The sequence below is a fragment of the Girardinichthys multiradiatus genome, chromosome 11 (assembly GCF_021462225.1).
Source record: "Girardinichthys multiradiatus isolate DD_20200921_A chromosome 11, DD_fGirMul_XY1, whole genome shotgun sequence".
NCBI classification, from domain to species: domain Eukaryota; kingdom Metazoa; phylum Chordata; class Actinopteri; order Cyprinodontiformes; family Goodeidae; genus Girardinichthys; species Girardinichthys multiradiatus.
The window spans coordinates 15,115,911-15,132,752 of record NC_061804.1 but is presented as its reverse complement, the minus strand read 5'-3'; the positions used below and the strand labels follow the sequence as shown (position 1 = coordinate 15,132,752).

The 16,842-nt window shown below is 34.6% G+C and overlaps 1 protein-coding gene across 2 annotated transcripts in view; it reads left to right on the top strand.

The window, feature by feature from the left end:
- Positions 1–7,691, top strand: part of LOC124876343 (gamma-aminobutyric acid receptor subunit beta-2-like) — a 99,555-nt gene extending 91,864 nt beyond the window's left edge. For both annotated transcript variants that reach the window (XM_047379014.1, XM_047379013.1), the window contains one exon: positions 295–7,691. In XM_047379014.1, coding sequence (XP_047234970.1) covers positions 295–642 — 348 coding nt within the window. In that variant the 3' untranslated portion in view covers positions 643–7,691. The remainder of the gene's footprint in view (positions 1–294) is intronic.
- The last annotated feature ends 9,151 nt before the right edge of the window (positions 7,692–16,842 follow it).

The window sequence follows — 16,842 nt, the reverse complement described above, 5'->3', positions numbered from 1 at the left end:
TGGTCTAAAACCAGGTGTTTCAGTTTCATTGTCCAACCCGTGTATATATATATATATATATATATATATATATATATATATACATATATATATATATATATACATATATATATATATATATATATATATATATATATACATATATATATATATACATATATATATATATATATATACATATATATATATATACGTGTGTGTGTATGTGCGCATATATATCAAAGTAATAAAGACAGACAAAGCTGTTCAGTAATATGTCTGCAGCAGGAACACTTAACTCTTTTCCCTGGACAGATGGATGCACACGAAAACATCCTCTTGGGGACTCTGGATATCAAGAACGACATGGGAGTTACAGAGTTAGCTCTGGGTCTCAATGACCCAAGAAATACCATGTTAACATATGACAGCTCAAATCTGCAATATCGCAAATCAGGGCTGGCAAGGCACAACTTTGGCCGAAACGCACTGGAGCGCCACATGACTCAAAAGAAAAGCCGACTACGAAGGCGGGCCTCTCAGTTAAAAATCACTATCCCAGACTTGACTGATGTAAACTCCATTGACAAATGGTCACGGATGATCTTCCCAACTGTTTTTTCCTTCTTCAACATTGTTTACTGGCTTTACTATGTCAATTAAAGACACAGCAAGTGAGTGTAAGCAAGAGCAACAAAATTAAATAAGAATTTACTGTTTGTATTTGAGTGACTTCATATTTATGTTCTCTTGTAAAACTAGATGGAATTGCTGTATTTGAGACTGGATCCATAATTTCTTGGAACACAATCTTTGCTGGTTAACACACAAAAACCTTATTGAAAAGAGATTACACACTTATAAGGTGCCTGTTCCTAAATATTTGTTTGAACTGTTACATGATTTCTTTCTTTTTTGTACTTTGCCGTTTCTAGGTTTGACTCCCGTTTGTTTATTAATTGTTAAGTTAATTCAGGATTAAATTACACACTTTGTTAACAAGAGTGTCAATTAGATACGAACTGATATTAAAGAAATTCAAAATTATGTTTACCTTTACTGAGGCAGCTTAACAGTGATGTAACTAACTTCCGGTCAACAGGGTTATCTCACAATAATCATGTCAAAGACTATTGGCTGTCAGTGGTCTATCTAATTGCATACAATTGCTATAAAAAATTAAAAGACTTTAGATTTACAATTTACTATATTATATAAAGTTTACATTTTTATAACACCATGATATTTTTAAACTTTATCCTATGTAATAAATTGGTGGCACTACATAATTGTATTTTCCTGACATTTTTGTCAGTTTGTCTTCCTCTTCTGTAAAATTACAAATGATATAACCAACAAATGGCACTCTGATCCTTCAGGATTTGATTTAAAATATCCTTAATAAGCTTGTAGGTTCAATAAAATGTTGCAACAAAGCAAACATATGACGTGACAAAACAAAAAATAAAACACTTAATCACCACTTTTGTCAGGTCCACTGTATCAAAATCCTGACAGAGTAGAGAACAAAAGAGTAACAAAATAAAACATATCAAGGTTTTGTAATTAAACAAACTAACTAACTGAACATGGTAAAATTTTGATTTTACTTAACAACATATACAGATATAAAAAAAATATTATGAAAAGGCTAAATATTTTCATCACTTATTTCAGAAAGTGAAACTTATAAATTAAATCGATTCATTACAAAGAGAATGAAATATTTAAAGCCTTTATTTCTACTAATATTGCTAATTATGGCTCACAGATAAAGTCAGAAAGTTATTGCTAAAGAATCATGTTTCTCACAGTGTTCTGTTTTCAAGCATATTCATAGAAAATTTTGTGGAAGAAAAAAGTGAGGTGGGGAAATATGCCCCACCTCCAAAGTCCTCGTTTCTGTCAAAAGTAAAGTTTACATTTTATTTTGAAATCAACATCCCAGAGTCTGGAGGAAACAGAGAGGCATAGAATCCACATTGCTTGAAGTGTAGTGTGAAGTTTCCACAGTCAGTGATTTGGGGTGCCAGGTCATTTGTTGGTGTTAGTCTAATGTGTTTTCTGAAGTCCACAGTCAACACAGCAGTCTACCAAGACATTTTAGAGCACCTATTGCAACCTGGGCTTCCATTACACTGCAGCTGTGCCACAATCTAAAGCCTCCATGCCACATTGCAATGATGCATGTAATTCATGCAAAGGAGGCACAACCAAGTACTGAATGCATAAAAACAAACATACTTTTTAAAATCTGTTTTTTATTGATGTTATGTAATATTCTAATTTTCTGAGACTGAGTTTCCATTATCTGTAAGCCATATTTAGGAAAATTACAAGAAATAAAGGTTTAAAAAACCTTATTCTATGTATAATGAAACCATATAATATGAGTTGCACTTTCTGAAATGAGTGACAAAAAAACATTTTCACAATATTCTTTATATTTTAGATTTTCCTGTATACCCAGTCCACATGATTTGAGATAACTGTTAATTTTAAAGCAGCTGTCTATGTAAATATCATTTGTATATCACTTACTATAGAATACTATCATGTAATAAATTACAAATTCAACCTTGATTTCTTCTAGACTTAGATTAAGCATCACTGTCAACAGCTAAAAGCACTTTTATTAGGTATACTGATAATTTTTTTTGTTTGTTAAAAGCAGGTTCTGCAACTAAAAAGGACCCCATGGTGCATTTAAATGGGCAGAATGTAAGACAAAATACATAGGTTTACATCTCCTTCAGTATCAGGTTATAGCTCTTTTTTATTAATTATAGACTGAATAATATTTTAAGTTGGGATTTTAATAGGTTTACTGACTTTATTTCCTTGTAAACAATCTTAAAAAACATCTTAATATCATAGATTGAAAACCACTTTTAAAAAATGTTTTCATTTCAGAATGAGGCTAATTAAAATTTAAAACAAGCTTTCCACAATGAACTAAGAAGTTGTGCTTTGGAGTGCATGGTTAAAAGATTATTTTCAGATATTTCACAAGCCATAGAGGCTTAACCATACTCCTGGCACCTGGTGCCTCTGGTGCTTGTCTCAAGGAAACTTAACAACTTATAATCACACTTTGTTTTTGTTGTCACAAAATAATTAAAACAGGGCTGCAGCTTACAATATATACCTATTATACTCAGATCTCAGATTCTTACTGCATAACTGAACTATGAATTATGAGGTCCTAAGAACTAAATCAAATCAAATTTAAGATGTAAATTGTCAAGTTAAGAAACTTGTTGAGGACACTCAAGAATGATGTACAAAACTAAATAACTTAATAAGGACTTCTAATTTTTTATCTACAGAAACAATGCTACTCTGGAATATAGGGTAGTTAGAAATATCTTCAGTGAAAACATAAGTGCACATATCAGAATATTACAATGCTTCCATTTAACTGTTTTTGGGCTTGTGTTTCATGCTTGTTATATCCATTTCCAAGATTGAAATTGAGAATAATGTAACAACACATTAAAACGCTAATTAAGATAGCAGCAGAATGTTCCCAAAGAGTAATAATGCTACTTGTGATACACCAAACTCAGGCATCAATGCATAGCACAATGGCCACCCAAAGTTTTGATGACAAAGTTTTCAGCTCAAATTTAGGTTCACAAAGCAAAAATTTTAAAAAGGAATTTGTCCTGTGTGCAGGACATAGTTAAAAATGTTTTCTGATTGCCGTACCTTTAATACATATTGAACGAGAAGGAATTTAAAAGGGCTCTGTAGTATACCCAGTGTGCCTGTAATTCACCACAGTGGTAAAAGGCAACGTGTGACAAAAAACATAATGCGAAACATTAAAATTCCAGCATTCAGCTGAAACGTTGCAAATTCTGTTTTGTTGTGATCATTATTGTTAGGCTGCTTTGACAAAGGAAGTGGCGGGCGCAGTGCACTGCTTCAGAAACCATTCTTGTGAATATGTTGTGCAGCGGCAAATAGTGTCTGTGTTTTGTAGCACAACATACTGCAGAGCCTGCCACAATGCGCCTTATGTCCAAATTAAATTATTTTAACCTTTGTGTCATAATTTGTAACATTATCTTAGCATACCCTATAAGATTAACTCATGCTTGCCAAATCCATGTCTTTGTGTTTGTGGAAGGCTCACTGAAACTGATCACATTGACATGAGGAAACATTAGGTTATTGCAATTGATTGAATTATAAGAGTGGCATGAAACGCTGCGATAGTGCTCTCCACTCAGTGTCAAGTGAACTCCCGCAGTTCACCACACTATTGCTATTCACTTTCTTCTTCTACCTATGATCAGTGAATGTAGGTGCATGTAAAAAACAACTTTACTTGTACAACCTAACCTGCCAAGCCAGTGCACAGTTTCAAGGTGTGTTCCCTTCTCTCCAACTCCAAGAACACAGAGGTGAACAAAACTCATGCTGCTTCCTATCTAAAGGCAACCTTACTCTGATGACCACCAGAATACATTAGGGAGTCCTTCAGTAAAAGTGAAAGTCTAACTTTCTCTAAATAGTATTTAATGTAGCTCTCAAACGTTATCCTGAAGACACCATCTGTCACATTATCAGCATTTTCTTATCTGAATGTTTATGCTCACGAAGACCCACAGTCCCCTCTTTGAATTGACTGTTGACTCTGCTGTTGATTTTGATGTGTCCTAATCCCTCCATTTGGGTTATTTATTCCCTTGAATCCAGAATTTCAATTGTTTCATAAACCAGGGGAAAAAGGTGTTTCCAACTAGGTGTTTTTCTGTGACAAAGGAGAAATCTATGCTCCATACCTGTGTTTACTTCCTCAGAGCTCACCTAAATTTACTGTATAGATGATCTTGATTGAAAAAGTGATTACTATATCCTTTTTCTGTGCTGCAAATCAGTAGCTCCACATCCATTCATTCAACAGATTCAAGGCCAATCGAAGTTGGATTTTCTTTCCAGAAAATACTTCGCTTTGTGATTACCATAAGGCATTTGCAGGCAGTGTCATCAAATATGGTACATCATCATCCATAAGCAGTCAGGATTCAAAAAGCTTTAAAACAGCCTCTTCTTATCTAAAAAGCTGGTTTTAAAAACTGCTTGTCTTCTCTGAAAAACAATAGAAAGGCTAAGTCAGATTTATTCATGTTTCATATTTTCAATATTTTTACTTTGTATAGATTTAGAATAAGATGATCTGTGCCCTTTTATTGAAAAATGGTTAACCTTTACATCTTTATTATTCAGTTCACCTGACACAAAAAAAGTTACAAGAGTTTATTATTCTTAATATGTGAGTGGAGAAAGGTGCGTCAAAATTAAGCACAATAAATATGAATTTGTAAATTAATGTGTTCTTTAGGCTCTGGCAGACATGACAGACCGCATCGTCTGTTTCCTTTGTTTATGTTTTTACACATTTCTAAATTGTATCTGCTAAGTGCAGATTCATATCACAGAGATAGTATACATATGCAAATTATTGCAATTTCTCAAAATATACCTGAAAGGATACTTGATAATTCATTACAAATGGAATAGTATGTGTTTATAAAATACATATAAGTGACAGAAGCAACATTTTAAATAATTCAGATGCATATTCCTGTTGTGGTTCATTGCAATTTACTAACCCTGCCTGACAACTGACACTAAACCTCTCAATATTACCTCACTGGTGTTACATTGATATTAAAACTTATCATTGATTTTTCACTTATTAAAACAACACAGAAAAACATTTTTAGATTTTGTTCCTTCAAAGTACATAATTTAGTGGTCAAGAGAAAGGTCCTGAGATCGATTTGTTTGTGCTATTTCCTATTGTGCCTTATCAGTATTAAGATTCATATGGGAATAATTTAAAATTAATTACACAACATGAGGAAAGTAGCATAAACAAAAATAAAACTTAGAAAAGTAGGTGTTTCATTTTCAAAATACATCCAAATAAAATTTAGCCAACATTAGGGCAATATAAGAAAAAGACAAAAATGTCTCAGAACAAAATGCAAACAGAAGCTGATGAACAAAGTGCTCGAAAAATATTAAAGAAACAACATAGATCAACAAGCAAATGAATGTGAAGAGCTGAGAATATGTAATATATTTTCTGCAGTATTTTTCATTGGGGAGGATGTAAGCGTGACCTTAGTGCTGGTGAAATGGCCATCATGGCAAATCACTGAATATTACAAAGACAGTAATAAACAATACACTCAGAATGAACAACTGGGTTAAAACAAAAAAGCCAAAAAAAAAAAACAACTATTCAACTATGTATATAAGGAAAGATCACCAGTCTTAATTTGGAACATATTATTGCTGTAAATACACAAAATTTAGACAAAATTTCATTTCCAGTTTTTTTATTGTTATGTATTGCAAAAACAGAGGCTGTTGTGAAAGTATGTAAATAGTCTGCTTTGCAATCACTTCTCCTACTTTGTTTATCAAAGTACATAGCATTGTTTTTAACCAAAGTGTAAAATTGTCTTCATGAATGTGGTTCATTCTTTTTCACCATGGATTTGCTCTAATATGTCAGCAAATATAAGTTTTAGATCACATGATTTACATGTGATAGCAAAGAGATTGAATTTGTACTCAGCGACATTTGGCCACCAAATCCTTACAGAATACCCATGCAAAAAAAGCACTAGAAACGTGCTAGCCAGTAAGTTCTATTTTAATTTGGTAGTGGTCGCCTCCACACCCCTGCCAGTCTTTCTGGTGCCACCATGGGAAATCACCCATATGGCCAAAATCACAAACAGCCACTCACTTGAATGACCATATTTAATGATTAAATATTTTTTCTTAAAAGAGAGATGCTTTGTGAGCTTGTTTCTGATTATTTTCTTTTCTTACTGTTCTTATTTTGAGCGCCTCACATCTTAATTTATACTATATACACAAACATATAGAGCATAGACCTTTTGTTCTACTCAAGACAAAATCTAGCCATTTAAAAATATTTTTAAGTGTCTTTAACAGACTAAATCCACCTTAGCTAGAGTTATAGCTTTGTAATATTCAGAGTAATATCATACATGGTTTGACGTGGTACATTTAAATGTAAGCGTACTAGGAGTGAATGTTTTCCAGATACATGTGTTTTAAAGCACAAGTAAAATTCTACATTTTGGATATGTGTTTGTAATTCACACTGCTTTTTTGTTATTTTGTTTCATATATTTTTCTACTTCTATATTCTATGTAAAGAAAAGAATACAATTTTCATATTTATAGTATTGAGAAAGATTACATTGCCCTATACGGCATAAAATGTTAAGATATTCATTAGAATGAAATCCTTTCATAATAAATTGTGCAAAATTCAAAGCTACAAATTCTCCAGTGGTTTGAAATTGTGTTTTTAACTTTTGTTGTGTTTGCTTGACGGTTGTACAAATGCAAGGTTTACTGTAGAGAGCTATATCCTCTGGAAAGTAGAAGACTGATGTTGTCGAAGCTTACACAACACATTTTGAAAATGGTTTATGTTTGCACACACTCACAGAAGAAGCCTTAGCCTCCTGCTCCCCTGGACCTCCTGCCAAACTGTTTTAGCCCCTCTTCACCTTCTCAACACCCACAGCCCTGAAACTCAGAGCTCTTCACTTCTTAAAGATAAGCCCTGTAAAAAGTCAGTTTTTGTCTTTACTATAAAAACAATGGAATTTACTACATTGTCAATAAATATTGTACACAGTTCTGAATCTGAGTCATTATTTGGTTGATTATTTTTGGAGTAGTAAAGACAGTATATTCAATGTAAAAGGTGGCAACGTACACATTTATTTACCTACTAAAATTATCATAGTTTTGTATGTTCACATTTAATACAAATCAATTCTAAGTTCTCTTCACACAGTTATAGCAAATATTTAATGCTGTAGGGGTAGGGTTCATGTATGAGCCAGAAGAGGCATCCAACCTGGACAAATTCGTCAGACTATCACCCGGTGACACAGAGATAAGCAGAACAAACCACCTAAGCATTCTGAACTAAACTAAAGGTCCCAACAATATAGAGGTCTTACTTGGTGTTTTGTAAGTCAAGATAAAGTTTGAGAAATATAGATAATATGCTTCAGTGAGCATATCAATTATGTCATCTTATAATATTTGTAATCTGAACTTTTTACTTACATCCCATTTACATTTGTTTGATTCTGCCTTGTTCCCTTTGCTCCCCAAAACCTTGTTTAAATTTGGCTAAATTGCCTACTTGTGACCACATTTTCCCATCACCTTTATGAAGAACAGCAAATAGACTGCACCATCAACAAAGAGATTTAAATTTTTAATTATATGTCCGCCACAGAGACAGTTTCTTCCCCCAGGTTTCTCTGATGAACACTTGACAGTCAGAGTTCCAGAACAACGCTGTGAATATGGGCTGATCCCATATTACCTTCTTATCTTCTTTTGTAAAATCACTTGTGTATACATAAAAAAAAAATTTAAAATTCTTAATCGCATTTTGTATATTAAAATAAAATAAAAAAAGAATTCTGAGTGCAAAGGGTACTGGAGCTGAATTTTTTGTTTGTGTGAACAAACTTGGCAATAAAGCTGATTCTGATTCTATACATTTTTGGTAAAGTGGTTTGATTCTGGCTCTTTGAGATAAATCTAAAATCTAAAGCCTGATATTGTGTAAGTAGTTAAATAACTTACATAAGTAACTGTTTTATCCCACTAAGCTATGTATTTACAAAAGGCACTAAATAGTTTTATTGATGTTTTTATTTTGTACAAAGGTCACGAAAAACACAGGTTAAAATTGTGTAACTATAAACTACTGCTAAGAATTTAATTTTGTTGCAGAAGTTTATTGGTTACTCCAGCAATTAAACAATGACTTGGAAAATATGCATTATGTGCATTTACAGTGTGTCCTAGTTAAATATACCCCATGTGCATTTGGATGTAGGGTGTAAAATTTACTGTTTGCTTTTAAGTAATGAAAGGGCAAGTGACTTTATGCTATAGCGTCACCATCTAATCTTTTTTTGTTTTTCTTTCTACATGTTCAATAATAACATTATCATTTTGGTTTGAAAATTCAATGTTCCAAACACTATTCATGAGAGTCCCCAAGTGGTCTGAATTACTCAGAGGTTCCCTGCCCTGTCAACCACTTCAAGCATTTGCTACCCTAAGGTGAGTGAATACTAATCAGTCAAAACCTAGAACCTGGAGTGCAAAACATGAAATTAAGAAACATTGTCAAGGCATTGCTACATTTGTATAACACAAAATAATGTTTTCCAGGTAGGTATGGCATCACTTTGTTACAAATTGTCATGATTCACTGGTGTTTGTGTTTTAGTCCTCTTTTATGTTTGTTTCCTGATGTTTCTGGGTTTATTGTTGCCATTTGGTCTTGCATTCAGTTAATTTCTCTGTGTTCATTATTGTTGGAAGGTTCTCACCATAAAGGTTCTTTCTTTTGTGTGTAGTTTCCAGAGGTTGGTAAAATAACCAAAAATTGGGCTCGAGTAAAAGTAGCATTATTTCAACATATATTTTTACTCAAGTAAAAGTTAAAATAAGCCATTCAGGAAATTACTTAAATAAGAGTAAATGGTATATGGTAACAAGGCTACTCCAGTACTGAAAATGAAATATAAAATATAAAATGATGTGCAAATTCAGGTATTTGAAACACTAAAATAAAAATAACATACAAATAACACAAATACAAAACAACAAATTCAGGCAGAAGATACACTTTTCCAAATCAAACTTTTTCAACATAAACTTTATGAAACCAATACTTACATTAGGTAATGTTAATATTTTAGAACTGGGTAAGGGTTTTCCAGTGACAATATATAATCATACTGTATGTTTACTTGTCCTCCAACTGGCACGGCAGGCTCAGGGGATAGAAACTATTAAAACATGTTTATAACAAAATGGCTTGTGTACAAACAAGAGGTCTCACTTAAACATAAATTGTAGGTGTGTGTCTGGTGCATTTTTTGGTTAAACAAGCTTGTTCTTCATTTAGTGAAGTAACTCCAGGTTTGTAGAGTAGCCAGAAATTTTACTCAGGTAAGAGTGGTGACACCTAATAATAAACTAAAAGTTAAAAGTATGGTGCAGTAAAACCATTCCTAAAAGTGTTTCTTTCATTAAAAAATGAATCAAGTAAATGTAACTTAGTAAACATGACTGGTGACTACACACCTCTGTTTCCACCTCTGTTTCTTTCTACCTCTGTCACTAGTTTCTAATTTATTTCTTGTGTTCTTTACTCATTACAGCATTTTAGTTTATTTCCTTATGTTAGTCTTAGGCTTTTTCCCTTTTTGATTTGTAGATTTATTATTATTTTGTGTCTACGTTCAGCTCCCTCTGTATTCTGTGTTAACGAGGGCCCTTCCCTCAGTCACAGTTTTTGCTGTCCTTCACAGCTGTTCAGCATTTTCCCCTGACTATGCCTCCCTGGTGTCAATGTCATTCCCCAGCCTTTTCTCAATATTTGAGCCCCCTCATTTTTGTCGTTTTTCCCTACAAGCTCCTTCTGTTGCATCCTTCCCAATTTCTTGCCCTGTTTTCCTTGTGCCCTGCCTGTAAGTTTCATATTTTATTACAAAAGCCTTCTTTTCACCATGCTGCTTCCAAGCTCTTGTCTGTGTTTTGGTCTTACTACAAACTCATAGCGAATTAATTGGAGATCATATCACATATGGAATGGAATCAATGCCAGTAGAAAGAAAGAATGGCAAGGCTTAAATAGTATTTTCCTAAATCTGTGTATCTTCATAAAATCCAAGGCAAGCCCTCATCACACAATTGTGTGATGAGGGTATTACTTACTTTTTATCTGAAGGCATTTCTCTGCTGTCAGATTCTGAAATGTGTCACCCACTGTATATTTCTGCTTAATAATAAATTCAACCAACAACAAAGATGGCATTTTCTGTATTAAGCTGCATTTTATTTCCATCTAAATATACCACATATGTCTGATATCCACAATGAAACATTCACTCAAGCCTGACCTTTAACATTGTATCTTGAGTCCTGAGGGACCCATATGTTCCTAGCTTTAATGTTGCCCCCTACACAAAAGTATCCAAACAAACAAGTTCAGATGGATTGCTGGCAATGTTTGACAGTCTGTCAAGAGAGCAGGTAGGCACACAGAGAGTCGAATTACTATGTAAGCAAAACAAAACAAACAAAAAAAAAAACATTACTGTTATCCATCTGACAATAAAAGATGATCTGGCAAAGAGTGAAGAAAGGACCAAAGATTAGATGGTGATGAGTTAATGAGCTGCAGGTGCATTAGGGAGACTGCCAGGGATTCAGGACACAGTGCCCACATGAACACAAACCAGTTTATGAAAGTTTTATTTCCTCCATTTTATTTTCTCGCAATTGAGAATGAAAAATACATTTCTTTCTTTGGTGTTATTCAAATATTCCTCCTGTATTTGTATCAGCTATGTCCCTGTTTAAATGAATTGCAAATTTTGTGCACTTTCCATTTGTTTTTTTTTTTGTTTTTTTTATTTATTGCAAAAATACTGGTATATAGCACAATATAAAGGAGCTAATTAAAAAGAAAAAAACAACTACATATCCTGTCAACAAAAATCTATCCAAATTTGCATAACTTTTAAAACAAGCAGTCTAAGGCTGAGATTTAGTAGTGCGATTGTATTGTAGGAATAGAGATTTGGTGTCTCTGGATAGCAAGACATGAGTCATGACACAGCGCTGTAGGCAGGCCTGGAATTCCAACAAAGACATTAGAGCCTAATACAAAATGTTCCTTTTCATCTTTCACCCACAGCTCTGTGTTTTGGTCGTCACCCTCCGGCTTTGGTTTCACATTACACTGACAAAGGGAAGCAATGTTTGTTCAGTGAAAGATATCATACCATTATTATTGTAAAGCATGAATCACAGATCATGTGTAACTGTAAAAAAAAAACCATGTGACAAATAGAATTGAAACCAAAATTTTAAAAGAGCTGATGACACTGGATATATTTTCCCCTTTTGAATGAATCATATTTGTCAAGACCATGCTGTGCCATCCCCTCTGTTAGACACAACACTCTACAGTTAGCTCTTAATGACTCAATAAATAACTTATATGAACAATATGTTATTATGACAGCAATGTCGCTAGTGAGAGATTAACGCCAAGAGTTCGTAATAGTTGCAATGCAATAATCTTTGAAACACCACTATTTAGTCATCAATATTTTGTATATGCTCTTTTCTGATCATGGGTTCAAAAGGCAGTCTATTGCAGCAATCATTGGGTAAGAGGAATACTCTAACCCTGAACAAAGTGCCAACACAAAGATTCAGGAGATAAACAGCCATGCATTCACACACTCACTTGTCAAAACAATATGGAATCACTGATTGATCTAAGTTCCATGTTTTTGGATTGTCGAAAAAAGTAACCAAATAAGATCAGTGCATCCACAGGGAAAATGTAACCATTACTGCTTTAATGGGTTATGTCATAGAAATCACAGTGTGAAACAAAACAACTTGCATATACAAGGGTTGGACAATGAAACTGAAGCACCTGGTTTTAGACCACAGTAATTTATTAATATGGTGTACGGCCTCCTTTTGCGGCCACTACACCATCAATTCGTCTTGGGAATGACATATACAAGTCCTGCACAGTGGTCAGAGGGATTTTAAGCCATTCTTCTTGCAGGATAGTGGCCAGGTCACTACATGATACTGGTGGAGGAAAACGTTTCCTGACTCGCTCCTCCAAAACACCCCAAAGTGGCTCAATAATATTTAGATCTGGTGACTGTGCAGGCCATGGGAGATGTTCAACTTCACTCAATAGATCAATAGATCACATATTTAGTCATACTTCACAGTTCTATGCTATCTACAAAACTTCATGTTTGTCAATGTTTTTCCAGCTGAAAAAGAAAATGAAATCAAATGTCCATTTATTGAACATGTTTGATGTTGGTTTTGTTTTGTAGGATTTTGGGAGAGAAGAGGGTGCGGCTGAACAGCTGATTTTGTTTGTCTGTATTAAGTACAGCCTGGTTGGGCTAACTTACTTAACTGAAATGTCACTTTTTAATTTCTTTTTTCTTTTTCATTCAGACTTTAAGAGTTTAATAAGTGTTCTAAAAAATATAATAAGTGTACCTTTCCTTAAAAAAAATTAAAAAAAGATCTCCCTTGTGTGTTGTTGTAATGTCACTCATTAAGGTGCTAGATGCCACAAGTGGGACAAGCATTATTTCCCAGATAAGATCAGTTTCCCCAGGATGACTTCCTAAAAATAAATAAATATAAAATAACATGAATGCATCCTCCCATAATCCACAAACATGATTGTTAGGTAATCTCTCTAAATTGCCATTGGGTATGAGTGTGTGTGTGGGGGGGGGGGGGGGGGGGGGGGTGGGGGGTGGTTGTTTATCCTCTGTGTCTTTATGTTACCCTGTGGTTGACTGGCGACCTGTCCAGGGTGTACCCCACCTCTTGCCCAATGACCATTGGAGATGGGCACCAGCTCTCCTGCAACCCTGCACAGAAAAGCAGGTATAGACAATGGATGGATGGATCAATGGAATATGACTTCAAGTACACACTTGTCTTTTGAATGCCTCTTTTAAAAGTCATCCACAAGATCCCTTCACAGAAACATAAATCCAATATCCCCTTTATTTCCATTTCCTGCTTTATACCTGCTCCTTAAGGATTCAGACCAATATTTTATGTCTATTGATCCATTGCCCTCTTTCAGACATTTTGGGGTATTTACACGGACAGAATGACTTACCTGACAAATCAGTAAGGATTATTGGGGTTGCACAAAAAGCCACACTGAGCCAGGATTAAAACCAAAGATTTTAGTTGTTATGGTAAAACAAAAGTGTTGATTTTTACCACCACCTGTTATAGATTTTATGCTAGACTTTAATTAATATCCGTGACATCGAAAGCTCTCGTATTCATATCAATAGTCTATAATTTTTATATCAATAGTCAACTGAGACAGAGAAAAACAATAATTTCATTGCACTGATAATCTTTAAGTGCTTCATATAAAAACAAAAAACTTGGTTAATAACATAAAAGACACAAAAAAAATTGTTCTACTTGCAAATGTTGAGAGCATAGCTGCTTTATTTCAGTTGAAGAGGTTTGGAGTACTTACAGGCGGCGAGTATCTTACCTTTAGCAGATAACAGTCAGTGTTATTCCCACTTGAGTTATCAGAGAGTTCTTGGATGACATTTAATACATCAAGCACATACTATGTGATATAATTGCACAGATTTTTCTGATGGTGTTTGAGGCATTGCTCTTCCCTGGCTCTTCCCTCTTCGAACTTGTGCCATAGTATTACACTGGGCACCCCATATATGGAGGCTGGATCTTGACATATCTGCTCGCTGTTTGGTTCCTGACCTTGAAACCTTTTCTGCGTGTCTTCCCCCTTTTTCTCTCCACCCAATTCCAATTTAACTACTATGAGAAAAGGCCACTAGTGCCACAAAATCCTCAAAAAGGAAAGCACCACATCATGCCCCGATCTGAGATATTTCCAAAACAGGTGAGAAACAAAGTCTTCGGTCATTATCAGCATCAATCAACCTGGAAGAGGTTAGAAAGCCATTTGTAAGACTTTAGGACTCCAGTGACCCACAGGACAACCCATTATCTACAAATGAAGACAACATGGAAAGGTGGTAAATCTACCCAGAAATTGTTGGCTTGAAGAAAATCTGAAGGACTGCAAACCCCATTTGCCTCAGTTAAGGTCAGTGTCCATGATTGGCATCCATGGGAGACTTCCCAGGGCAAAATTAGTGCTGACCAAAATAACACAACTGCCTGCCTCACATTTGCCAAAACTTTCTGTTGTCTGACGAGACAAAAGCAGAACATTTTGGAAAGTGCGTGAAAAATAAATAGGGCAATGCCAGTGTGATGGTCTGGGGCATGAAAAATTATTTAATGTAATATGACAGTGAATTCTGCTCTGCATGAGAAAATCTCTGAGGAACAGGCTGCCACCAGTATGTGATGTTAAACTCAAGTGCACTTGGGATATGCAGCATGATAACCATCTGAGGGCAAATACTTTTTTGCAGCACTTTACATACCTAAAACACATCCAGTTTCTGGGTACTGTAGGAGATTATATTCCAACATTCAACATGAAAAACCAAATATTATTTTGATATTGAATGTTAAATATTTCCCTACTTTATTTTCCTCCCATTCTTTGGCCCGTTGCTTTTAGTATTATTCAGCCTCATTGCTGTCCAACTATTTTGACATATAACTGGTTTTATGACCAGGCCAAAAACAATTGCATATTTATCTAATACATAGAATTAGTGTCTGTTATTGTTTGGCATTGACTTTCCCACCAAAGTTATAAAGCTGACCAGATCTATGTTTTTTAGTGAGTCAGAATAAGGTTGGCGGATCAAGGCTTTGTGTTTTGCTTTGTCAGTTTATTTCTCAGCTCATGGAACTCCAAGAAATGTCTTTGATTCCTTTGTCACTTCCTTTTCTTTCCCTGCATGTGTGGGTCCCTGGTTAATTAGGAGAAATATATGTTAATGCAATGCTGCTAGCAGAGTAATTAAGATTCTGATTAGAGTGAAAATGCTGTCAGCTAGTACCAATGTGTGCATGCACTTGCTTGTGTGTGTGTGTGTGTGTGTGTGTGTGTGTGTGTGTGTGTGTGTGTGTGTGTGTGTGTGTGTGTGTGTGGCTCCCTTGTCAAGGAAATCACCTTGTCTTTTACATGTACTGGGAAGATTACAGATAGTGTTATGCATTCTCTTGTTTTCTTGTTTGCAAATGAAACTGATTATTAGCTATTGTTATTTATCAAATATAGGAACATAAATGTTTTTTTTTTGTTTGTTTGTTTTTTTACTTTTGCAAAGAAGGAGTTAGATTTATTTAGTAAGACAGTATATGAACCCCTGGCTTACTTGCTGCAGCCCAAGGGCTGAGTTTACGACAGAATCACAGATATAATAATAGACGTCTTGCTGTTTATCCATGCAAATAGTTACTTCTCTATCAGTTTCTCTTTATTTTTTGCATCTATGTGATTTACTGTCTGTATGTGTTACAGGGTGCCACTTTCTCTAACCCTTTGAAGCCAAATGTGTTTCTGTAAGCAATAATATTTTTTCTCATTTCATCCACTACAATAATCACTATAATTGCTTTTAAAAAGGGCATCTAAATATAGTCCAATATTTTTGTGACTCTGGGGACTGTGCCCACAAACAGTGTCAATAAAAACCCTAATCAATGGGTAGCGCTAAACACACATCACATCAAGAAAACTGCAGGTCAGATAATGAGCAGAAGACAAACAACAGTAATGATGGTTGGTTTTCAGAAATACACTGGAGAGGTTGTTTTTTTTCCCCTTTTGTAAAAATATCTCTCATGGATAACATAATCACAAAGACTGCACTGATGTCTTGCTAAGACATTTCTTAATTCATGCTTTTTATTATTTTTTTTCTTCTTTCTCTTTTTTAAATAGATGGCTGGCAAACCAGCATATGGTGCAGTTAAACCTTTTTCACCACCTTACAAATTTCTTCTGTTTCCGCTTTTCCGCTATAACCTCGTCCTATGTGAAAAAGTAACTGCCCTCTAAAATAAATAGCGGTCTGAGCTGACCTTGGTGGAAATAAATGCTATGAAGCATTTAAGATAAGTTCCACTCTTCTTTGCAGAATGGTTTTAGTTCAGCCACATTGGAGGGTTCTGAAGCATCAACAGCATCTTAATATGAATCACTTTTGGACTTTGGCTAAGCCACTTCATAACTTTTATTTTATTTTCTGACTTTGGTGG